The 26,300-nt window shown below is 38.8% G+C and overlaps 1 protein-coding gene across 2 annotated transcripts in view; it reads right to left on the reverse strand.

The window, feature by feature from the left end:
- Positions 1-9,745: 9,745 nt before the first annotated feature.
- Positions 9,746-26,300, reverse strand: part of RCAN1 (regulator of calcineurin 1) — a 40,974-nt gene continuing 24,419 nt past the window's right edge. Inside the window, exons 1-4 of one of the 2 annotated variants that reach the window (XM_065862497.2) lie at positions 18,057-18,329; positions 15,757-15,930; positions 14,595-14,754; positions 9,746-12,492 (exon numbers count right to left, since the gene is read on the reverse strand). In XM_065862497.2, the coding sequence (XP_065718569.1) occupies positions 12,329-12,492; positions 14,595-14,754; positions 15,757-15,930; positions 18,057-18,143 (585 nt within the window). In that variant the 5' untranslated portion in view covers positions 18,144-18,329 and the 3' untranslated portion in view covers positions 9,746-12,328. Of the gene's footprint in view, positions 12,493-14,594; positions 14,755-15,756; positions 15,931-18,056; positions 18,330-26,300 lie in introns of those variants that run through there. The other variant, XM_065862489.2, reaches the window with a different exon arrangement.

Here is a 26,300-nt window from a genome sequence, read left to right on the forward strand (position 1 = left end):
AAGTCCAGGTTGGACGGGGCTTTGAGCAACCTGGTGTCACTGCCCATGGCAGAGGAGTTGGAACTAGATGATCTTTAAGGTTCCTTCCAACCCAAACCATTCTATGATTCTAAACATTTTGACCACTAAACCTCTCCCCTTTATCAGCAGTGAGCTATTAGAACTGCTCCTCAACAAGTATGTACTGGAACACCGTACTGTGCTCAGGAAGCTTTTTGACCTATGTACAGGAGCTATATTACAGCAGCACCAGCCTATAATTAAGGTTGTGTCAAAGTTTCCATTCTATAATACTGCCCTGGAAGGAGAGAGTATCCACAGCTGAAGATACCTAGAAAACTCACGATTACTCACCAATTTTCTTGGGGCTGTTGTTCAGGGGGTTTTTTTTGGTGTTTTTTAAAAAATAAAATAAATTGTTTAGTACATCCAAAATTTCAAACTGAGTACCTAGCTGTGACTCACACAAACAAATTCAAGACCTTATTGCCAGGTACAACAGCCCTATGTCCCCTCCTGAAGATATCGCAAAGCTTAAACTGCATTATTTTCATGAGCCTATAGTTTTTCATCTTGACTTTTCTCAAGACATCTAAGGCAGTAGAATTCTTCACTCTACTAGTGAAGGACTCCTAGTCCTCCAGCATAATTAGGTTATCTTTTCCCTGCTTATGGTAAGCACACTGCATCTAAGTGGACTTCCTTATGGTGCAGCAACACCAGTCCTTCAGATTATGAGCTCATCTCTATAGTACAGACCATGAGCGTACATGTACCTGCTGTCAGACTGAATCGAGTATTCTCCTGAAAGCATAAAAAAAATAACCTCCCAGAAAATGCCTAAGTCCTTAGCTTTAAAAATAATCTAAGAAGTTACATTTGCTTGTACTTTGAAAAATAATACAGTAGTTGTGCTTGGGTGAACCTTGAAACACGGAGATCCTGATCAGCAGCATCATGACTGGTAAGGCCACTAGACATGTGCACTTGGTTCAAGTTCAAGTGGGTGAAGGAAGATAACTGAAATACAGATGCACAACTGCAGCGTAAGGAAGTAAAGGCTTACTCTCTGTGAACCTCAAAACTTAGGGGCAGGATAGGGAGTTGAGAGGTACCTGGTGCTGCGTGAGGAACCTGGTGATGTGAAGCGTGTGTTTTGGGATGGGAGGGTGCAGTGCCAGGGGCACAGGTCCAGCTGCTAGATCAGAGCTGTTATTACAAACAGGGTCAGTGTGATGGTCCCTACAGCAGTAGTGTTGCCAGTGGGTATGAAGAACCTGGAGGACTGCTGCATGTACCATGCAAAGGCATATGTGGAGGCAAATGAGGGGCAGTGGGAGGGGAAATCTGAGCCGAGCTTGTGCTGATGTCCATGTTTTGGATCCTTCCTACATACAGACTCCTCATCCCAGATTCAGGAATCTCTTTTGCTTCTCCTTTGCCTAAGGAGCTCACGCAGGCCTGACACAAGCCAAGGAACCAGGGCCAGCATCCAGTTGCCTCACACTCGAAGCAGCAAGGTGACCCTCTTGTGACCAGGAACAACAACTGCAGTTGCTGCTGGCCATCCTGGTTAGGACACAGGCAGAAGTGAGAGTGACAGATGCCAGTGGGTGACCTGAGATGCCTGACACTTGGCCACCCTGCTGGCTAGCCCACACAGTGGAAATGACAGTGACAGAGGTCCCAGTGTGGTCTGCTGAGGCCATCTTCTCATCCAGGAACCACAGACTATACAGAGGGACAGTGTGCCAGCTGTGCTCACCCCTTTCCCTGCACACCTGCCTTGCAGTTCTTGAAGTGGCTTGGACCATGGATGAGGTCACAGATTTCAGGCAAAAGACATCACACATCTCAAGCAAAAGACACCAGTGACAGCTTCTGTGTTCATTCTCCCTCCCAGTTTCGCAGTTCCAAATCAGTTCACTTGCTCCTAGCATTTCCTTTTGTCCTTTGCCTGCCTCCCACCACCTTTTCCATTACTGCATGCTCCCTCTCTTCCCTCTGTCTCAGTCTGACTGCTGCTTGCTCTTCCTTAAAGTCTCGACATTGGAAATTTCATGAAAAAAACCAACCTTTGGAGCAATGGACTTCAGTATACAAAAAACTCATCTCATAGGCCTTTTACACCTCTTTGAATTAAATCCTGTGCATGACTAAGGAAAAACAAGCCTGACCCTTTCCATCTTTAGAATAACTCCAGTATATCCAAGAAATGTATGTTAAGACAGCTTGGGCAGCTACCTCATTTCAGACAGAGCCACCTTACATAGACTGGAAAAGCAACTACACGCAAGACTTTTCCCTGCAGCCTTTTTTCCCCCCCCATTTAGAAAAAGTAAAAGTCCTTCCAGGTGTCCTTGATCACAAACTAGCCTATTTGCCTTCAGCAAGAAAGCTGCATGTTATGACATGCAATAGTTTTGACCTTCAGTATCAGACAAGGAAGATACTGCAATTCCCTCTCACAAGAGCTATATTTAGCATGTGTATTCTCTTTGCATACTTTCCCTGCTTTGAAAGAGGTACAGAGTACATGCAAAGCATCTAAAATATAAGTGTGAAAAATAATTACTTGGCTGAAGAGAAATTTCCTCACAGCCTTTGGGGTTCACTGGCTGTCTGCTTCTGCAGTTCTCAAGAGATCAGAAACTGCATTTTCTAGAAACATTCGAACAGGACATAAGGTACCAGAGGGACATTGAGAAAATACTAGCAGACACTGAGAGATCTGATGCTTTCTAGAGAAATAAATGCATGTAAAACGTCCTCACATTTGCTTTGGTAGAATGCTATCTGACTGCTGACTTGAGCAGGGGATCAACTAAATCAGGTGGGAGTGCCCCTGGCATAGAACAGAGAAGTGCTTCGGTACCTGAACCATTTCAGTCACTGCCAGGTCCAAGAAGTTTCTCTGCTTCAAGCTGCTTCAAGCCATATGAGGCCAGCATGATTCAACTTCATCTCACAGAATTGACAAAAACCTTTAGTGGAAAACAAGAGGTATAAAAGGCTGTGCAACTGCTTTCTATGTCAAGTCTTCTATTTCCTCAGCTCAAATAACATCAATAAGTTGATCATTGCTTATCATAACAAAGGCTCAATCCAACATGTTTCAGCTCCAGGGCTAAAATAATGCCACACTGCTGTGCAAGTCACTTTATGCAGCTGGTCCTCTTTGTATTAATCTAACAGTAACTCACATTAAGAAATGCTTTTGAATTAACTGATCTGTTTAACTCAAATACACCCAGTGAACTAGCATCACTTTACTTAGTGGCCACAAAGAGCTGGGCACTCGAACTTTATCTTTTATATTTATAACCAGACAGTTTTCACCTTGTGTGTCCCATGTACCCCTTTAAAGCAAGGCATTTTAAGAAGGAAAGCTGACAAAAATATTTCAAAGCTTCTCTCATAATACTTTTCTAATGCCTTTTCTAATGCAATTTCTACTCTCACACAGCACAAAGCTAGGCCAGGGCAGCTGGTAGAGCCAATGACAATGTGATACAAACAGAACAACATCCCAGATAGTTTCTATCCTCTGGCATAAAACCATACCCCACTTTTAACAGGTAGCTTCACTGCTGGTTACACTTCCTTTGCGCTGGTGCTCTTAAACATGAGAGTTAGAGTAACATGAGTTTGAAAAGCTATGTTATACCGACATCTGCAAAATTACATGCATTAGCCTTCACTGCAAGCCTGCAACGCATGCCAGCCTTTTATAACTTGCTTTTCCTGCTATATGAGCATCGCAGTGATGACTTCTTTTCAGTGATATAAAACTTCTATCCACTGAGACGCTACACCCCAGTATAAACAGCCCACACACCAAATGCTTTTATCATTTGGATTAACCCCATGTTATAGCATGCATATGCTTGCTTGCAAACAGGGATACCCAGACAGAGATGTACAAAGTTACTTAACTCCTGGAAGCAACCTTGCTTTGAAACATACTCCATGTGCCCTTCAGAGGTTATAAAGCACAAACTGCACAAACAGAAACAAAAGTCTTTAATACCTGTACTGCATCCTTGTGGACATCTAACAAGTTGAGATGTGAAACTAACTGCTAGCTGGCTTCCAGTAGCTAACCTGACTGGAAAAATCCAGATTTCTTAGCAGGCTGATTCAAACACCTTGCACGTCAGAACCTTTGCTTATGAGTGAAATCAATGAAATCAAGCAGAGCACAGTGCATACACTGCAACTTACTGCTAAAATGGCTAACAATTACCTTTAAAATGTATTTTGCTACAAGATTTCCTACACACCACAGGTATGTTTCAAATCAACTATATCCAAAGAGATCAGAGACAAGGAATACCTTGCTTTCATAATCTAATAGTGAAATGATTTTTTTTTTCCACATCCACTATTGCAATAGGAGGTTGAGTTTTGAGTTTTCAGTTTTATTCAGTTGTATGCACTGACATTGCTTGATATTTAGCTCCACCTACGGGCATCTCCACATACCCATTTCAATTCATTGAACATAGTTTTGCTTTAAGGCTTTAATCATGCAAAACTCCACCATCTTCCCCACCCAAAGGAAAAAAAAAAAGAAGATGCACAATTCTGTTGAGAACTGCATTCAACTTAGAATGTAAGTTATTGTTCAAATCATACAGCACACGAATTGGTTAATGGAAAGGAATGAGGGAAAAAAGCAACCCAGAAAACTTAGAAACTCATAGAAATGAAAAAAGTTCAGGATCTCTTTTTAGAGAAAATACAAGATTACTTCCTTATTTTCCAAAGTACTCCCTACCGACTAACTCTTTTAAATCAAGCTCTAGTACGCTAAGCAATGCATTTTGATTTTTTTTTTTAAAGTCAAAATTCTGAGAGCTTTCTTAAATAAAAGCTGACCTGCAAGACACAACCTAATTCAAGATCTCTAGTTTATACAACTTCTTCAGACCTCCTAAAACAGCCTGATATGAATTAGTAGCTGACTGAGAACCATATATAATTTCATTTGCAGGCTGATTCACAAAATAAAAGCATAGAAATCTATAAATCTTAAAAGCTAAGTTCCGTTGAAAGTTACCCAAAAACTTGTAACATTGTAACAAGAAATAGCCAGTTGCTATGAGCTGGTCATCTTCTATTTATTAGAGTTTCCAAATAGTACAGATGACACTTCATGAGGAAAGACTACTTTATTTCATTTTCTGGGCAAGAGAGAGACACTGTAAGGGAACAACACTAAGCTGACTTCACCAAAATCTATTTCAGCGCCTGGTGGGTTTCAAAGACGCATTTCAAAGCTTCGGAAGAACTATTACAGAGAAGGTTGAAAAGATCTTGAGAATCACGGGACATAAACGTATGATGTAAGGGAGATGGGAAAGTTCCAATAGGATTTTGGTAGACACCACAGTAGAAACTTTCAACCACTAACATGCAGATGCAGAAAGCTAAAGGGGGAGCTCCAGAACATGCCTAGATCTTGCAGCACCCTTAGACACCCCCAAAAGCACAACATTCCCACAAAGGAAATTTGAATCAAATAACGATGTCTACCTGAATTATGCTAAAGGACCTCTTTAGCATTTTTATAGACTTGATATTGGAGCAACTCCAAATATTCAGTCAGTCAAAAGACACAGTGTTCGGTGGCACAAAAAGACTCAAACGCTGATGTATTTTCTACCTCTTCCTCCAAACTTCTGCAGCACCTCAGTAAGCCCTATTCTGTAAAACCTTTAATTCAAATAGCAAGCCTCCAGATACGAAATTGAACAAAACTGATTTGGAAACAACGGAGTTGCGAGTAAAACACTGGCTGCCCGCTGAAATCCTCAGTATCAAACACAAGCACTCTGAAATATAGAAGAGTCTATCCTGACTAACAAGCATAAGCTGAAAAGTAATTAATCAGTGATACACATTTAAAAAAAGAGACATACAAGTTAAACTCCTGTCAGTACTCTATGGCTCTTTGTACATTTGTTTATGCTTGGATGAACTTGTCCTCACTGGACTCGGGAAGTGGTAGAGTAGGACAGACAGCAGCAAAAGTTCCATAGATTTGGACAAACAGCAGCCAGCATCGCACTCATGAGAGTCTGACTTGTTCCCAGGCCTACAAAAGTATTGAAGATATTGCAACTACACCCATCGAGACAGGGAACTGATTATGGTATGGCCAGAGCTACATATGCATGGCATCAGAACTGAGTACAACAATCTGCACCGGCAAAATAAATAAAGGATAAGCATGCATAAATGACAGTAGGAGACATGCAACACAGAGCAAACAGAAAATCGGAGAAAATTTCATTAGGATTAATAAAGAATATGACACCTTGGGCATTAGGTGAATATGAGGGAGGTTCTCAGTTGCACTTACAAGTTTCATTCGAGCGGATGCGCTAGTAATGAAATGGCAAACAAAATTAATTACTGGCACAAGTTCAACAGCAAGAGAACATGCACACACTCAGTGTAGGCAGTTCCACACAGTCAAAAGTAAAAGAGATAAAGGACCTTCTTGGTAGATGGCACACAATGAGCTTCAATATGTAGCAAGAGAGACCAAAAAAAAAACCAAAAAAGTAGAAGAAATATTTCAAGATGGTACAAAGATACAAACCCCCAAAACCCCATCCAAACAAATTCACAGTCTATGAAAAGGATTGATACTACAAAGTACAAGCTATAAACAGATAAGCACCACAAACAGCAAAGTTGTTATTGACAGACTCCAGGTCTAGCAGCAAGAGCAGCACCAGACTGACATCTACTAACAAATATCCCATCAGTGCTCCCCCCATGCTGTGCTACCAGCATACAAGACCTTTGCAAAGCCTTTGTAAAGCCTGTGACAAAGCTCTGAAGTCACAGACACTGAGCTGTGCTTACCCTTGGATAAGAGGAAAAAGAAGACCTAGAAAATGCTTGTAAACCTCAGAGACTCTCAGTCTTTTGGAAATATGGAATAACATTTTGTGTCGGAAGGGCATGGTGGGAGCAGGAAGCAATATTAGGAAGAACTGGTGCTTCTTAAGTTGGTCTTTGAGAGGCAGAAAGTCCAAAACAGAACAGGTGACAGGACTAAAAGAATAGGTAACAGGAGTAATAGAAGTGACAATCACAGAATGTTAGGTATTGGAAGGGACCTCAAAACGTGCCACTTGAAGTCTCTGTCTCTTCCTTCACCTGTTCAACCTTTCATACTTTAACTCTCATCATTTTATTTCTTTTCATACCTCAGCTGGAATGCACCACAGTGAAAACCAATTGCCAGTTACTAAAAAACAAACAAACAAACAAACAAAAAACACCAATGCAGCAAGATGACAGAAGTTATAATTTTAGGTATATAAATACAGACCACGTAAGTGACAAAAAGTTTCATGTGTTATAGTCACTACTTTATCAATGGAAATTTTGTCAGGGAAGAAAATCCGGTCCTGCCAGATCTATCCTGTCACCTAATCACCAATCGAGTCACCTTTGCAATGCAGAGTATCCTGGGGGATGTCTTTTCTTTGTTATTAGTGGTTGCTTTGTTTTCTTCTCTTTAGACATCCAAACATGAATTCTTAAAAGCATTAAGCAGGTATAATTTTCTGCAAAATGTTTCCGTTGGGCCAGCCAGGATAAAAACAAAGATGACAAAGGAAGAGCAACAACTGAACCCAAGACCTAGCAAATGAATTTCTGAACTTAGTCTTAGTCTAGAGTAAAGGTCCACCCGTTGCTATCATTTTGTATGTTTGGAACTGAGAGAGTTAAAAGAACTTGTCTTCCCCAAGACATTCTTTCTAGTGTGACAAAGCAAGACTTGACTAGGCAGGTGATCACACCTAGGGCAAAATCCATGCTGCTACTGTTAAAATGGTATGAGAAAGAGTTGCTGGAGCTCATTCCTTCCCCACCCTTGACAAGTCTGGGCTACACAAGAACAACTAGTACACTTGTCCAGTATTTCAAACGTCAAAGTTACTACACTTGTTGCTGCTCTGAAAAACAAAACCCTGATTAGAAACAACATTTAATCTCACATGTTGAGTTCACCTAGGTAACAAGTAAGCTCCTTAATGTAGTTAACACATGCACAATGCATAATCCAATAACAGGAACATGTATCACTGCGCTGGCAACAAGTCTTGTAAAATGACAAATGCTGGTGATCACTTACAGATGGATGGAGATTATTCATGCTATCCTTATGCAGAAGACAAACCAAAGAATCACTTTAGTTGGAAAAAACCCTCAAGATCATCTAGTCCAACCTTTAACCTAGCACTACCAAGTTCACCTCTAAACCATGTCCCTAAAAACCTCATCTACACATCTTTTAGACACCTCCAGGGATGGTGACTCAACCACTTCCCTGGGCAGCCTGTTCCAATGCCTGACAACCCTTTCCATGAAGAAATTTTTCCTAATATCCAATCTAAACCGCCCCTGGCACAACTTGAGGCCATTTCCTCCTATCAGTTTGCTAGCTGCGAGAAGAGACCAACACCCTCCATGCTACAGCCTCCTTTCAGGCAGTTGTAGAGAGCAATAAGGTCTCCCCTCAGCCTCCTTTCCTCCAGGTTGAACAGCCCCAGTTCCCTCAGCTGCTCCTCATCAGACTTGTGCTCCAGGCCCCTCACCAGCTTTGTTGCCCTTCTCTGAACTCCCTCTAGTATCTCAATGTCTTTCCTGTAGTGAGGGGCCAAAAACTGAACACAGGATTCAAGGTGGGGCCTCACCATTGCTCAGTACAGGGGAACAATCACTGCCCTAGTCCTGCTGGCCACACTAGTTGTGATACAAGCCAGGATGCTGTTGGCCTTTTTGGCCACCTGGGCACACTGCTGGCTCATGTTCAGCCAGCTGTCAATCAACACCCCCAGGTCCTTTTCCACTGGGCAGCTTTCCAGCTACTCTTCTCCAAGCCTGTAGCTCTACCTGGGGTTGTTGTGACTCAAATGCAGGACCTGGCAAAAAATAATAAAACATGACCTATACTTCCTAAATGAAAAAGAAATTATGTCTTCTATGTAAAGCAGAACAGCTCTGTTGGAATAGATATTTCACCTTCTGCCTTTTGTCAGATCACTTAAAGATCAAGTTGTTTCTGTTACTCTATGCAGGAATTCCCCTGGATGGGCTTTGCTATTGATGAGCAGCAGCACTTTGCTATTTCAAGTAACTTCTGTGTATCAAACAACTTCTTACAAACATCAATACTTCCCAGTCATAAGTATTGAGAAGAATGATGAGCACTAATATCAATAATTTCTTTCTGCTGTGAAAAGACTTCTGTCCATATCAAGTGAAACCTTCAATGCATTTTTGCATAACATGTTTTGCAACACAAAGCCATTTAAATATTGATATATTTTAGTATTCCAAGAACTTTAAAAATAGAATTGTTGATGCTTCGGAAGAAAACTGATGAGGATATTATGAATGCACAGGGATTATTACAGAATAGTAAGATGCTGGCACTTACTAGGAAGCATGTCAACTTCAGGCACAGGAGGATCAGTTTTTAACTGGAATATTCCAGATTGTATTTTATTCATTAGTAGATTCTCATACTTTGACTGAGATCACACACGTCTCAAGCAAAAGGCTGGAAAGCTTTTCGCTCAGTAAATTCATTTGGTTGGTAAGCATGTGACCTGGGACAATATTCTTACCTTTTTCAAACCAGAAATGTTTGGAAGCTTAAAGTTCAGACTTTAATGCATGAAACGTTGAAGATTTTGCAACAAAGACCACAACATTTACAAGAAGACAACAAAATATTTTAATTTAAATATACCCCATACTATACAATTGTATAAAATACCAGCTAAGCATTCATTTGAACATTTAATAAAAAATAAAACCAAAAACAAACAGAAAAAGCAAGCAACACACCATAGTAATGATAACAGAGGGTGGCACAAGCCAGGATATACAACCAGAAAGACTGGCAAGTTACTGTCTCACAGCCTTTGTTTGCAGTTACCATCAAAAGGGGAAACACACTGTAGCCATCCCAAGACTTCCATGGTTTCTAGTGCCCACCTTATTAGGCAGACGTCAGTGTACTAAAACAATGAAAACCATACTGGTATTTCACATTCTGTTCTGTTTAACTGAAAGGTAGCATTGCTTTCTTCAGATTGCTAGGAAATAGAACAGTAACTACCTGGGTTTCTAACGCAAAACTAATGCTTTGATTGGTAATCATGGAAAGATGGAAAAAGGACAGAACAGCAACTATACCAATAATTTTAAATCAAATGAAGTGAAACATTAAGTCCAGCAGTAATTTGAGAAACACCGGAAAAAAATCTTGGAAAGGCTTAAAGGCAGTTGTGGCAAACCTACAAAGTTTCTATTTTATGTATTTGTTTTGTGTTAATAAGCAGTATATATATCCAGCTGACTGTTACACCTTGGTAACACAAAATAACCTTATGTACCCCCGTCCATAAAACACTGCTCCAGCACTATGTGGCTTTACGTCTTCTGAACACTGTTACCATACAGAGAGTACCACTTGAGTTGGATCGAAGACAGACACCAAGTGTCAGGGTTTGTTTCAGTTTACAGGGCATACCAATCAAAACAGGATGATAACTGCAGGTATTACTGTAGTTCAATATGCCCTTGTTCTCTGTGGTCACAGGATATCAATTTCTATTTTGCTAAGTAAAATGAGAGGCCTCCAATAATACCACGTTAACACTGCAACACAGCTTGGAATGGCTTTGTTGTACCTTTTTTTTTTTTAATATATACTATTTATTTAAAAAAACAAGGTGTGAACCTGGGCATGTTTGCTTCAAATGGCACAGAATTAATTTCTTTATATTAGCTCCAGCTACAAAACTCATTCTCAGACCAACTGTGGTGAAAGCAAACCAGAGAACCATGCTTTGACTTCTAAAAACATGCTGAGAAGCTTAAAACATCTCCTTTCTGAAACTGTGATATTTTCCCACAGATATTAGTTACTATCTCTTGAAAAAAATACTGGAACCTATTTCAAAGTGAGGATCTCCACTTTAAAAAGACAAGCAATAAAATACACTTCTGCGATCTTCCTCTAAACTTTTGTCATGAGCTACTGTTTCTAAACATGGACATATAAAAAACCTTAAAGTGTCTCCCACATACATCCATTACTTAAGTATGCATCATTACTTGGCATTAAGCATTTCTAAATACCAGCTTATTTTGGAAGCAAAGCTAAGAAAGTTTATATTTATGGACATACAAAGCCAGTAGAAAAAGATACAAGTGTGCAGCTTCACATCAGGAATGAAGGAGGAAAAGGCACTCCAGCTCTCTTCGCTGTTCTACGCACTGTGTGCAATTTTTCAATCAATCACTGTTAAACCTTTGCTCACAATAATGCAGATTCAACACACTGAGTAGAGTTCACATCTCTCCATTACCATTTGTTTTTCACTGAAAAATTACATTGATGTGAATATGCAACATTAGCTTTATTTATACATTTAAGAGTACTTTTTTTCAAAATGAGAAAGTCAAAGCTACTGAAACAATGTTATTGAAGATATAAATTATTTAAGCTTAAATAATTTAAAATCAACTTGTTTAAACAACTTCCGTATTGCACATTTTTTCCATTACTTTGCCAGATAAAACCCTATATAGGCATTTAAAAGGTTAAAATTTTAAAAGCACAAATTTACATAGCACCAAAATAAGGTGCTGAAGAAATTGTATGCTTTCTGGAAAATGAGTGCCAATAAAACCAAATATAAATATATATTTATATACACACCTAGTAGTAAGTCAGGATGCTGAGATAATAAATACTTTACACAATTTCCCAGATTTCCAGAAACATGTGAGAAACTACAGAAAAGAATGCAAAGTTACCTCAGAAGACCAAGAATACACATGCACAAAGTCTGTAAGAAAAAGGTTTACGATTCCCACACCTTAATCTTTAAAACCACCTCTTGTTTTTGATATGTACTCCACACAATGACTATCCTACTAGTTTGAGGATTTATGAGAGACAGAAGAAAACTTCCCCCAGTTGCTCTATAATGGAACAGCCTACAGTACCCCTGCAAAAAATAAACCTAGTTTGTCCTGTTATGTCTCAAAATGTCATCTTTTCCCTGTCTTTCATTCCCACTGATCTGGGAATACACTCAGGACATCCATCAACTCGCAGCATCAAAAATAAGGATGAAACTTCCTGTATTTTTTTCTGAGCAAACTTATATTGGAATTTCTTCTGCTGTAACTGCTGCTACCAAACCTGTGACCTGTTGTTTCCATAGTAAACGTTTCCCTTGCATACATCTACTTGTAACCCTTGAAAACCAACAGCAGTTCAGCTTAAATGGGTAGGAGTATAATCTGGCCTTCTTGTCTGAATAATTTTTGGTTTGGGTTTCTTCGTTTCTTCTTCAACATCATTTTCCTGGTCACTCTCACATACGTGAACGACAACACTTGGAGTAGTGTCAGTTGCAGCATGTAGCTCATACTTTTCTCCTGAAAGTGAAAATATTAGCAAAACCGGTTAAAAAGGTTCCATACTGTCAAAAAGTGTGAAATTACTAAAAATAAAGGAACTCAAAAATGTTTAAGTATTACACTCATGACAAAAACCTGATGTCACAACACATTAGATGGTGCAGGGAGATGCACTAAAAACGGTCACATTATCCATTCAAAGTTTCATTTTCAAAGCAACATAGCTCAGCTGCTCTCTTAAATGCAAGTTTACCTAAGTCAAATTTAATTACCCTTGGCATTTAAGAACACATTCTACACAAGCAGTCATAACTCTTCTTGGTGGGTTTTTGTAATTTTAAAGTGTACAAGATCATCTATCCACTGTGCCATGCAGACTTTGTTTTCGTGAATGATGGCAAAACCAAGGGATCTCCCTTCTTCTCAAAGCTCTCAGTGTTAAGAAAGCTGGATGCAGTTTTTCCCACCTCACACAGAGGTGCTCTAACGTTGTTCTGGCATTCTGTGGAAAAGCAGAGCTAGACAGCAGGCTCCACACATACATAATGTGAAACGCTCAGATACAACATAGCGGGTGTGTAGAAGTGCTATGACACAAATTTTGTTGACCACTGATCTGAAATCTGTTTGCCCTACAATATAAAGAATTGCTTTTAAAATCTAACCAGGTGTTCAACCATTTTAATCTTACATCAGATCAGTGAAAGAGCAAACTCTTTCTTTTCACTGCTTTCCTGATCAGTTCCCCTTAATTTCTTGTTACTTTATATCATTACTTCTCAGTGGAGAGGACAAGCTCCATTAAGACCTCCATAGTGATCTGCACATCAGCTGTTCAGAAGAGCTCACACCTGTGGCAAGCAGCACACTCTAGTGTGCCAAGGCCCTGAAGCCATCTCTGCTCTGTTTTCCCAACTTTAGGAAGGGGAACTGGCACAAAGAGCAGTTCCATAGAGGCTCTTACCTCCAGTTCTTCAGAATCACACAAACCATTGTGCTAGACTACTGCATAGAACACTGATGCATGAGGAAAAGTTCTGCTCTACCCTCTTCTCCACCCCTTACTACTGACATAATAAGATGTACTCCCTAAGCTGCTAGGTAAACACTATAAAAATACTACAATAAAATTATTTAGATTACAGTTTTTATGCTCTTTGATATGGTACTAAATGTGGCCATTTCTTCTCCCTCCTAAACCTAATAGTACCATTGCAAACAGGTTAAATCAGTTGTAGATTTTGGGAAATATAACTTGCACTGACTCTCATTACAGAAGTTGTCTTAATTGAGGTATAAAATGACATCAAGGGATGTGATCATTAATCACTGAAAAGTGGAATCATGTCTAAATAGTTCAGTTTAGTGGAACTTTATATCTGTTCCCTAAAGTAGTGTTTCTCCTGTCTGTGGTGCTATTTTTGATAACAGACCTATAAACAGTCTACACAGCATGGTTAGCTGAAATTACAAGCAGCTTATGGGATAGCACTAGAAATAAGGAGTGAGTGTACAGTCTTAATACCTCCTTTAGTCTGGACAGTGAGTTAAAACAAAAAAAAAATAAAAGGAACCCAATATAACTTTTTTTGTTCCCAGGGTGAAGCTATCTCAAAGTTTCCAATAAATGAATAAATTGCAACAGATGAAAATTAGGAGCAAGGAGTGGCAGAAACTTCTCCCTCTTAACTCCAAAAGAAAATGAGGCTGATACCAATAGTTTCCCTACTACCTTAGTTGCAGAGGTAATTCTAGCATAGAGCTATACCACTGTTAACTGGTTCATTGTCTTAGTCTGAAACAGGATTTTCCCATTCCCTCAAGAGGCATGTAACTACACAACTGCCTCTCTGTTTTCAGATTAGGAAGCTGCTTCTTGAAAATTCTGATGAACAAGCTAACTACTGAAGCTACATTCATGCTCTCTAAAAAATCACAAAGTAGATCGTATTTCCAAGTGATCTTATGGAATTACCATGTGTGTAAGGAATTACCTTTTACTAACACTTTTTCTGATATTGCAAATTTAACTGGTAGGTATTAACTCATTTGAAGAGTTCTATAAATTCAGAAAGTTTAAAAAGTGTTTTACTCAATCTAGTGTTTCTACTCCTTCTTACCTGGTCCTAACTTGGAGATAGCATACAAAAGGTCATAGTTAATGACTGGAGTAGCATCTTCTACTTGCTTCCAATCAACAGGTGGTGAGGCAGGAGGTGAAATCAAAAACTGTTTGTCTGGATTTGGTGGCGCCAAATGTGAGCTTCCAATGTGCAAAGTCTGAAAAAAGCATAAAAGCCAAAGCTGTTTCATTATTATCAATGAATCCATCATTCAAGAGGAGTTTTAAGGTTTGAATAGATGTTATGCTGTAACAGGCACTCAAGGTGGCAGCATGTAACTATATTATTGAAGAGAGCTATATGAAAGACCCAGTATACAAAATACAGAAAAGCTACCACATTCATTAACTCTGATGAAACATGCAATGAAGTATGCACATCCGTATCTTCTCATTATGGAGTTTTACAGAAATTTCACCAGAAAATATCTGCCCTTAAAATACTGAAGTAGCAGGAAGCTGGATATGTGCTTTAAGGCCTAATGACAAATGGTGTTGAAACTCATTACCACAAGTGAGAGTGGTGAGAATTCTAGAAGGTATATAAATAAACTGGCTCCTTCAGGACTGTCCCTAGGGACATCTGAAACAGACACACATAGATTAATTTTCCCATTAAATTTACGGTGAAAAATACACAGCAGCTACCAAAAAGCACCCAGATAAGCAGAACCTGAGAATTTCACATGTTCAGCAGCAGATACTACTCAGCTATAGAGCTGCACTGATGATGATCTCCAAGTACAAACGTGTGCTAAACAACTAGTTTGCAGTAGTGAGAGCAGGAACAACAGGTAGAGTTATGAATGAACATGCAGTTCTGCACTTTGGATTCTCTCAGATCCTACTTGAGCACACATGCATGTGTGCTGTTGGCAGAGCACGCTTGGCTCCTCCTGCCCTGGTAAACTCTGTCTTTGACTGTGCTGATTACTATCATCTGCTCCCTTTCCCCAAGGTTATCTAAACAATATAGAGTGAGACAAAAACGCAGAAGATGTAACAGCCTCCAAATATTTGCAGCTTTGGAACAACCCGGGATTCTCTAATCAAACTGGAAAAACTAGCAGCGTTCATTAGCATGACCGAAGACCTGTGGAAGCTTATTACAAGCAAGTTATGCTTTAGTACCTTGTAAGGATAATCACAAAAAGACTTACCTGAGCAAAATAGAGTTTTATTTCCTTTCCAAGGAACTCTGTCTTGTGCAACTGGATTCTAGCATCTGCTGCAGATAAAGGGTTACTGAAATTTATTCGTACTCTTTTGAAGCTCTTAAAATACTGAAAGGTGATATCTTTATCGTATGTTCTAAACAGCGATTCAAATTTAGCCTGAAAAGGAAAGACCAGAGAAGAAAGTGAATATGCAACATTCTGCACTTTCTCTAAAAAAATAAAGAAATAAATAGCAGTTACTAGTAGGGCCATACGGCCACTCACAAATACTGATGTATTTATAACAGCTTAGATTATATTTTCTTCTTTTCTTAAGAACTATTTTTTCTAACCTATCACTTGTTATCTCTATAGCAGCTTTTTTCTTCTTTATTAAAAATAGATTATCATAATTAATAAGTGTTGGACATGACATTCTGGTTTAGTGACATAACAGAAATAGTAGTATTGGTAAGATACTGAAAAGAAACGCTTGTCTCATTGAACTAATATCCACAGGCCTTGAAAAAGAGTCTGCCAAGCACGCCTTGGTCTAAGTATGCAATTTTCAAGGAAACCAAAACAAGAGTTTTAATAGAAAAAAATGAAAAATACGTATTTGCAAGCCAAATGCAATTTTCCTCAGTGACTCAGCATGCACAATAAATTTCATGAACATCTCCTGTTTTAATAGCTGCTACTTTCATTTAGTAAAATGAACATATTACTGATCTCCAGTTTAACAGCCTCTTCTATTTCTGGAACTAAATTCTAAAAAGGCTCTTACTGCCTCTTCTGGAAAAAAAAAAAAATCTTAAGTACTAACCACACAGCTCATGAAGGACTTTTGAAACACTTTCTGTTTTGACTACGTGGAAAGAGCAGGAACTGGACTAAAACTTCATACCTTCACATATCCGCAGCTGAGTTACTTTGCTGTCCTATCTGTACAAAAAGACTGAAGCACCTTTATCAACAGCTGGCTATCTCCATTTTGCACTTTGGGCTTGTGCTCCCAGGGCATTTATGCAAACCTGACTTTGCTATTTTTCATATCATTTATGAAAAGTGCTTCCACTCTTCATGATGCCAGACCAAAGGAGGAGAAGAAAAAACCAGGAGGTTCTGAAGCTGCCATGCTCTTTTAAAGCGTTTCAGGCTCACACTGAGACCGCAGTAACCAGCCACAAGCCCTCTTTCAGTGATGGCAATAGAACAAGCATTCAGATTTCTGATATTTTCTTTTCATAAAGCCTTACTAGAAGCTCAATACCAAGCCAAAATAAACAAGTATGTAAAATTGCATTGCCTCATTTTTTTGTTACATTTTGAATCAGTAGGAAAAAAAAGCAACAAAGATTACATAATAAGCCAAAAATTACTTCAGAATTTCACCTTCCTTCCTGAAAAGCTCTGCTTCACAAACTCACCACAGCTGTGTACATAACCACTATAATTCAAAGATATTTTAGAATCGGAACTGTCCTGCTTCTTGTTGAAGTACACTTAAGCTTCTTCAAAACAAGATCTGAAACAAGACCTGGACCCTCTGCACACAAAGCCCATATTTCTTAGCCTCCTGTACTCCAGAGATAGCTGGATGCAACCATGAAAAGCCACACTCACACTAAATTGCATTTCTAAGTTCACATTCAACATTTAAACTCAGAGAGTACCTGCAAGATTCGTGCAATATAGACCTTTTTTTTTTAAAAAAAAAAATGTGTGATTATAGAGATCATAAATGTCGTGTCAGCAATGCAACACTAAACCAAATATCCCTTTTGTCCTTAAGGCATCTTAGCAGCCAACAACTCACTGTATCAGGACTGGATTACTTACATTATATAAATTCTAATCAGATAAATACAAATCCAAGGGGACTTCTTACAGTTTTAACATTATGCTGCTAACTTAAGCGCTAGCCAAAAAATCCCAGGAAAAGTATACAGTGTACTATAAATTATATGCATCATACTACGAAAATTATAATCTAAACATTCGCTGAAAACACATATGTAAGTGAAGAATGGACTATACAGACAGTCAAGCAAGTCTGGAGATAAACTTCTGATTATTTTCAAAACCACATAGCTTAAGATCTAATAATTTCCAGAGTTAAAGTCACTCATATCAGAGCATACTGTTGCAGACTTGTAAAACCCAAGACCCTTACAAACTGAAATTTTCTTGTAAGTCAGAAAGCTATCAAGGCATCCATATTTTAAACAATTTGAAACAGCACCTAAATACTTTAGTGTTCCAGTAATTCACACAAATAAAACACAAAAGATAGAGCATACCCTTGTTTCTGCTTGATTGAAGACATCGTTATCTGCCACACAGGCAATCAGAGAACTAAAACTGTAGTTAAAATTTCTAAAATGCATTTTGTGCTTCGTCAAAGCAATACTTGCTGTTCTACAGAAACCAATGACTTAAGGAAGCCGCTGGTCCTGCAGGCAGCGTTTATAAGGGAAACAAGTCCAGCCCCTCAAAGGAAAAAAAAAAAAAGAGAGAGAGAAAGGTTTCAGAGCATCCTGTATGTGACAGCGAATTCCTGAACAAAGTCCTGCATGCTTTGAGGCAGTCAGGAACAAAATGTAAGCTGCGACTGGAAAGAGGTGACGTCAGCACATTAGTCAGCTTCCCTATGCTAATTACCAGTGCTCGGGAGGATGGAAAAAACAGCTGAGGTTTGCACAGCAGCTGCTTTATCGAGTCTCTTGCAGCATAGTTTCCACTGGTAGTAATTCCATTCAGTGCTCAGACAACATGCTCTTCACTGGAATGGGACAACCCATCTTAAGATGGAAAATGTTACTGCTAAAGGACCCAAGTCTAGAGTAATAGGCTGTAATTAGCCAGGAGGAAAATTTCAAGACTTCAGAAGGGAAAACAAATCCCTCAGGTCAGTAGCTTTTGGTAATTTTGTGGAAAAATACACACAGACTGAAATTTCGAGATCAGGAGGAATGGATTTCGGAAAATACTTTTTGCCCCCTTTTTTTTTTTTGAACAGGAGCTTCATCATAATTATGCTGGCAGGGTTTTAAGAGACAGTCTGAACTACCAACAGCAGAGATGAGGTATGAAACCTACACTTCTGACATTTTCTGGTTTACTGATATTTGTATCCAGTTTCAGAACATTTCCCATGAGGTAGCACAGGACATAGCTGTGTTTTTCTGGTGTGTTGGATATTTGAGGATTTTTGTTTGTTGGTGGTGTTTTTATTTTATTTATGTTTTAAAATCAAGAACCATTTTTAAAAGTCTTTACCATTTAAAGTCATTCATTAAGCTTAAGCTAAAGCTTTTACAAGCTATTTGGAACTCTCCTGTGCAACTGCAGATCAAAATTTAAAACAAAGTTGAAATATTAAGTTCATTTTACTGTAACATGGGGCTATGAGAGAAGTATCAAGTTTTATTAAATACTTGCAGATAATATATAGTCATAAGTTTAAAACTTTATTTTATAAATATTTATTCACATGAATAGCCTTCTCTATTTTCATGGGCTCTACTTACTGCCCAGTGTTAAGAAGGATGCTTATTGAGCTGCAGGCCAAAATACCCATTTAGTAGTCAAACTCTCTGCTGTTGTAGTTACCTTAGCACAAAAAACTACTCAGACCAACTTCTTAGCACCTTTCCTCAGAAGCCCTCACTTAAAAATGAGCTCAGCTCAGAAAAAGAGAAGTTGTGTTGTCCTTCAGAGCACCAACTGGTATAGATGCAGTCAGTGAGATTAAACTCGAACTCCAAAACAAAGTAACAGGTAACAAGTCACCAGTGCTCCACTAGCACACTAAGTGCCTGAAGGATAGAAAGACGGGAAGAAACAGCAGCCCTTTTCGTCAGTCTGAGCTCCTGGGAAGATGGGATGCAGTGGTTATCCAGCCACCCAACACTACCAAGATGTGGACTTGGCGCACACACAGTGACAAGAGGTCTGAGTTCTCAAACTCAAAACTTGCACCTAGAAACACGGATACTTGAGAGGAGAATTCATAAACAGCCATCATGCCAACCAGTGAACAACCTGAGCTCACACAGAAAACCATGCCAAGTATGTCTTGAATCCTGTCCCTGCCCCAGAATTAGGGCCTCAAGTGTCTTCAAGACTTCGGAAGTGGAAGCACCAAGCATGACTCCATAGACCGGCGATCAGGATTCTCATCTGGAAAACATGGCCATGAATCACCTGAGCACAAAAGGAAAACAGGCTTTCCACATCCTGGGTGAATGCTACAGCTATTGATAAGAAAGTAAAGAAGGTTCCCCCTTAACCTGCTACTGAGTCAGAGTCATACTCCGAGGCTACTGAGGTGACTGAAGCATCTCTGTGGGTGACAGGTGGAAAGAATACTTCTTCTGTAGAGCCTCACAGGGCCTACAGAGAAGGCAGTTTGAGCTGCTCAACAGAACAAAGCCTTTGGCAACCCAGCTGCAGACCTTTATATAGCTAAGTGTGTCAAAGCTTCCTAGCAGTCCAGCGACTGTAGAGGTCTTCCAAAGTCCTATTTTGGATTTCATATCTTAATGTGGGACAGGTAGATTCTAGGCACTTGCATCCCTTTGTATAATAACTCTAGACTTACATTTTTAGGCTTGGATCCCATGAAGAATAAGACATTAAAAATATCTCTGATTGCTTTCCTTAAGGCTACCTGCATATTGAGGCCATCTTTCAAATATACTTTGTCATCTAAAACAGGACTATAGACTGCTGTATTACTGTGTTAGGTCTAAACAAACCAACTATTTTTGAGAACATTTAACATCACACAAAATTTTTTCACACTATGTTCTCCAGATTTAAAATAAATACACACTAGGTTTTTACTTTATCAATTTTTTTAAAAAGACAAAGAAAAGAAACCAGCCCTAGCCAGTTCCATTTTACTATTATCATCATTATTTTTTTTGTAAGGTTGTATCACCAGTCACTCTTAAAGAAACAACTCACGCAAAATACAGTGGTTGCATACTACCACTCCATCCACAATACAAAATATACCAAGAACTAGTATTCTAGGGGTTGAGGCGGGGAAATTACTTTGAAGTGGTCTAATACCCTTACTGCTCTGTGTGATTAGAATAAAAATACAGTCTACAGTGTCTAAACTACTGGATTAAGTAAGCTACTTTAAATTATTAAAAAGCAGAACTACTTACTTTCTCAAAAGAAAAAAAAAATTCTCATTACCCCCACTTCACTTAATGAAGTATTATTTAAGGCAGCATCCTTATGTTGGGAGACTTGAGACCTACTGTAGAAACCAAGAGTCAAAGTTACAAAACCACCATTACAAAATCCTGACAGTGTTGCAATGTTTCTTTTGCGGTGTTCAGGTCCTGTAACATTTGTTAACCACTTTCTAACTAACTGTCTGGAACAAGAACAGAGCAAGACTATCAGGACTTCTGGGTTTGATGTTCTGATGCTACCAGAGTGCAGTTTTTTGTCTCCCTTGTCTTCAGAGAGTTCGTTGCTTGCTTTCTTCTCTTTAAGACTCCCTAGTGACAGACAAAGACAATGAGGGCAAGGAGATTACCTGCTTAAAGGTATATGCCGTTATCCAGATACCAAATAATGTCTGAATACTAAAGAACAGAAACTTCATCAATGTAATGGAATGCTGCTGTACTTTGGGCAACAAGAATCAGGAAAAACAAATGGGTAAGAACAGTATGACATGACAACACGATCAGCCCTGCTTTCTCCGGTTTTATCTTTCCCTTGAAAGGTACAGATTCTGAGGATCAGGCTTTAAAAGTTGAGTTCTAAAAACTGCAGACAGATGCTCAATGAAGACCTAGAGTACCTCCTTGACATCAACAGCACCTGACAGATCCCCCACTAATTGCACTTCTCCGGCAGAGAAATTTAACAGAGATAATTTTTGTGTTGCTTTTGGCAGTGAAAGGAAAAACAAGGAGTCAAATGAACATATGGAATAGTGGGAACACAAAATTATTTAATGCCATAAATAATGCTATAATTTAATCTCCACATGTAGTAAAATGCGTAAAGGCACAGAAGAGGAGGAAATGACCTTACAGAAGTAGAAAAAAGACAAATCACAAAAAAGACTGTTCATTGCCCATGACTACGCTAGCAAACCTAACAATCTGAGGAAGAAAATTAACATGAAATAAATGTATTGGTAATTCTGTAAGCTAATAAAATGATCACCCATAAGATAGAAATCAGAACAATATAGTCCATTATTTTCTCTCAACCCTGGCAGACTTTTCCAATTGCCATGGGAGGTTGCTTTTTATGTAATCCCTGTACTCCCACTATATATAGTTGCTGATCTTTCGCTATCAACATATAGTTTCTATTCCTGTCTTCACGCTAATTATCTTGCCTTAGCCCTTACTTAGGACAGGGATAAACATCTTGGAGTTATCTGGAATTAATAACCATACTTACTGGTTTCATTTTCCTAGGGGCTGGGAGAGGGAGGGGCAGATATTAAAGTATAAACAGCTTCCAGAGCTACCCATGTGTGCCCAGGGTCAGTGAGCTCTACTCTGGGTGCACTAGCACACACCTGAGTTCAGGTGACTTTCTAGCCTGCACTGTTCCATCAGTGCAGGAGCAGGGCTGCCATGTGTCTGCATGGGACAGAGACACTGAAAAAGAGAACGAAAAAAAGCTAATAAATGTTCCTTTCTACAACTCTCATCTGGAGTGGGACTCCAGCACACATTCAGGTAAAACAAAACAAAACAAACAGAATTCAGAGCCACTGAAAAAAGAAATGTAATATATAAAGGGCTAAATGAGCACACATCCTTGATAGAGTGTTTTCCTCAACCACTTTTAAGGGTGCCCTGGAAACTAACACTGCAGTCAGGAAAGGGTAACATTCTCCATCCTCAGAAAACCTTTTCCCTGCCCTTTGGATTCAAGAGGTGGGTTGTTTTTTTTTCTGTGGAGATTTGCAGTGTGGGGTTTTCATTTTGAAACTTACTTGATGTGCAAAGGGAAGTCACATCTATGCTGGCCAGCCTAATCAAAAGCCATGAGTGAGGGCAGTGATTTAGGTCCCTTGCCTTAAAATGTCTGCACAGTTCTCAGTCTCATTTTACTAGTCAAAAAGGAATCACCCACCCCCCAACAAAAATGTCCCCATTCCCCCCCCAATCCCTCAAAATAAAGACAACTGAAAGGAAACTTCATGTTTGAGTATACTTTTCTCTTCAAAATCCTCACAATCCATTGGGACACTGACAACCTTGATGTCTAATCCAGAACTCACGAATGGCTAAAGACACCTATTCATGCAGTCCTCAGTTTAGCCATACAAATTTCTCCCATGCCAGGCAAACCCAGATCAGAAAGGCAGGGAGAAGAGGGAGTCGGAACTATCATGCAACTGAAAATGTTAACAGACAGTTTCATCTGCTGTGTCATTACGAAAAATCTTAAATTTTTCAAAGTCATGCACCTGTTGATTTTATATTCTACACATTCATCAGATCATCAGAAAGATATTAAAGAGAAATAAGTATATACACTGAGAAACTACATCAGCAGAGAAATAACCTGCAACAAAACACCTTTTTAACAAAAAAAGAGTCTTTAGTATTACAGAATTAACTGCCCAAATAATACCTGCAAATTTATTGACAGTAAAGAAATTACACAAAGCACAGCGATGCAAGTACACAAACTGGTTTTCCAAATTACACAGAGCTATGTGCAGTGTCTTAAGGTAACACCCACACAATGACAAAATGGAAAAAGGGGCATGAAGCATGGAGTTTAGGCTGTCATCATCAGCTCCTCTCATTAACTTTGTTTATAATGTGGAACAGCAAACACATGACCTTCCACTATTTCATATGCTTACAAGTATTTTAGTCACTGATTTTCCAGTCATAAAATAGAGATAAAAATTCACGCAGTTTTCACAAAATGTAAGCATCTGATTCCATATAACATGGTACACAAAAGAAAAGCCTGACTATACTACATCAAGTTATGTCAAGCACTATATGGGAGTGCCATTTCTAAAAAGTATTCAATGGCTATAAAATTCTGAACTACTGGAAAATATTTTCATATCTAAAAAGTAGCTTCTCAGAAATAAAGCTGAAACACTTGTCAGCAATATTTATCAAAACACTGGTTCAGCACAATTATCACTAGCATGCTTTGTATGTTAGAGCAGATAATTATTGCAGATAGACAGGGCTAGACTCAGTTTACAATAAAAATTAAAGGGCATACATCTGGAGTGCAGTGTTACCTCTTTTAGCTGTTCCAGAAAAACCTTTTCCTCTTATAAACAGAAAACAGAGTAGAGGAATGAGCAACCTTTTTAGAAAAAGCTAGGCAAAAACACGTAAAACCAATCAGAAAAGCTACAAAGATTCTGCAACTTTACTAAGATGGTACACACACTATGCAAGACTCGAATACGTTTATATACCTAAGATTATAGAAGGATAAATGTCAATTAAAACAAGTGTTGTTTTTTTTTTTTTTAATCTAACCAGAAATAAATACAGGAGAAGTAAGTACACTCACTAACCAATTCGCTTTAATTACAAAATTATCCACAGATAACACATTTACAGTAGCAAGAGCATATCACAAAACACTAAGTCCTTCTGCAGTAATTGGGTGTGAGCTGAAAAGGAGGAGAAAGTTCTTGGGAGGTCAGTCATGAAAGTTCCCCCACCACTAAGCAAGAGCTTGGTTTCAAATAACCAAAACAACCTTCAAAAAGATAAGATGCTTCCTAAAATTGGATGAAAATACCTGAAAGAGATATTCATTAACATTATAGATCAATCCATTACATGTTGGGGGAGGGGGACTCCAAGAAAAAAAAAAGTAGTCCACAAAATAAAAAGCCAAAGACCAAGATTATAATCTTTAATGAAGACAGATGTAAACAAGATCAATCCTATGGCTAGATGCAGTTGCCATGTTGATTATTTCTACTTAAGGCAGAAAGGGGAAAGAAAAGGTGACGGGGACAATAGTACAGTCTGTAACTCATCATGGAAGCAGTGCACGTGCCATACTAGAAAAAGCTAACTATGGAAAAGGAACGGCAGGAAATCCTGAAACAACTCTTCCCTTTATACTTGTCAAAGGCTTCTATAAATATAGATATCTATATAAATCCTTTCCTCAGAGTGGAAATTAAAGGAGAAAAATATAGATGATCCTTGGAGAAATTTCCTATTTATTACAAACAAAAAAAAAGAACAAGGGCCTTTAAACCAAAGTGTGTTAATAGGTCATTTTTGCACACTATAGAAAAGGATCTGTAAACTATTTACAGCAGAACTGAAGGAAGTGTTTTATTAAAAGATGTCTCCCCACTCCAAGATATGAAGTAGTATCTCACACACACTGCGTAACTATGAAATAAAGGAAGTATGAGGCATTCTTCCTACCACTAGAACTAGGAAAAATCATCAGCAGTCTGACCTTTCCAAGGTTATTTGAATACCAGTGTGGGAAAAACATCTAGACAGTAATTAACAGATAGGTGGATTTGCAATTTAAGAAAGAAAGAAGGGACATGCTATACACATCAGCTACTAAAACAAAAAACAACCCTTGAGATAATTATTTCTTGAGTGAGGGGACATCTTCTGAACATGAAGAACACTTTGTTTTGTAAAAGAGGGAACAGCTGTAAAGTTATTTATAAATTAGAATGAGCAGAGGGAGAGGTCTAGGGGATAGGGCACATGCTTGGAGTGGGATTCATACATTCTTTAAGCACGTCATACACATTCTGACACTTCGCACAGCTGGAGCGCTGTGCTTCGATGCTTTCTCTGCACTTTGCCCATGCATTAGCGTGAGCTAAGGGGCATTGAGGAAATGTTGGTGCTGGGCTTGTACACTGGTATCTAAAAAAATACCACGTCTGAAGACTGAACAGGGACCAAATTTTAGAGAAATACTTTTAGTGTTAACCTACATGTATTTAAATGTTGACAGTGATGTATATAGAATTATCTTCAGCAGTTGAAACAAGAAGTGATGTGGAGTGAAAGTTCTTGCATAATCATGTCATGACAGCTTGTAAGAAAGGATGTAGACAGAAAAACTCATGAACCAAGTTCCCCAAATACCTCTTGTAGTAAGAGGGGAAAAAGACCACAGTAAGTGATCCTGCAGTGTGTCACAATCCTGTCCTACAACCAAGAGTGTGTTATTCAAACCCTACCAAATTGAAGCCATTATGGTCAAAGCTCCCCAATATCCAGATGTTCCAGTAGAAGTACACACTTTCAAAATTCCTGCCTTCCATCCTGGAACTAGAAACAGCATCCACAACATAAGTGAAAAACGCTAACAGAACGCTGAACTTGATATTGGTTTATGACTTTAAAACCCTAAGCCAAGAAGCTGGGATTTATTTTGATATATACACGTACAGTGATTAAGACAATCTATTTTACAAAACAGGAGTTTTTAAAAACTAAATTTTGAGATGATGGGACAGGGTTATGACCCAGATTCAAATACTAAAGACTATGTCTTCTAAATATGGA

The sequence above is a fragment of the Patagioenas fasciata genome, chromosome 1 (assembly GCF_037038585.1).
Source record: "Patagioenas fasciata isolate bPatFas1 chromosome 1, bPatFas1.hap1, whole genome shotgun sequence".
NCBI lineage: Eukaryota > Metazoa > Chordata > Aves > Columbiformes > Columbidae > Patagioenas > Patagioenas fasciata.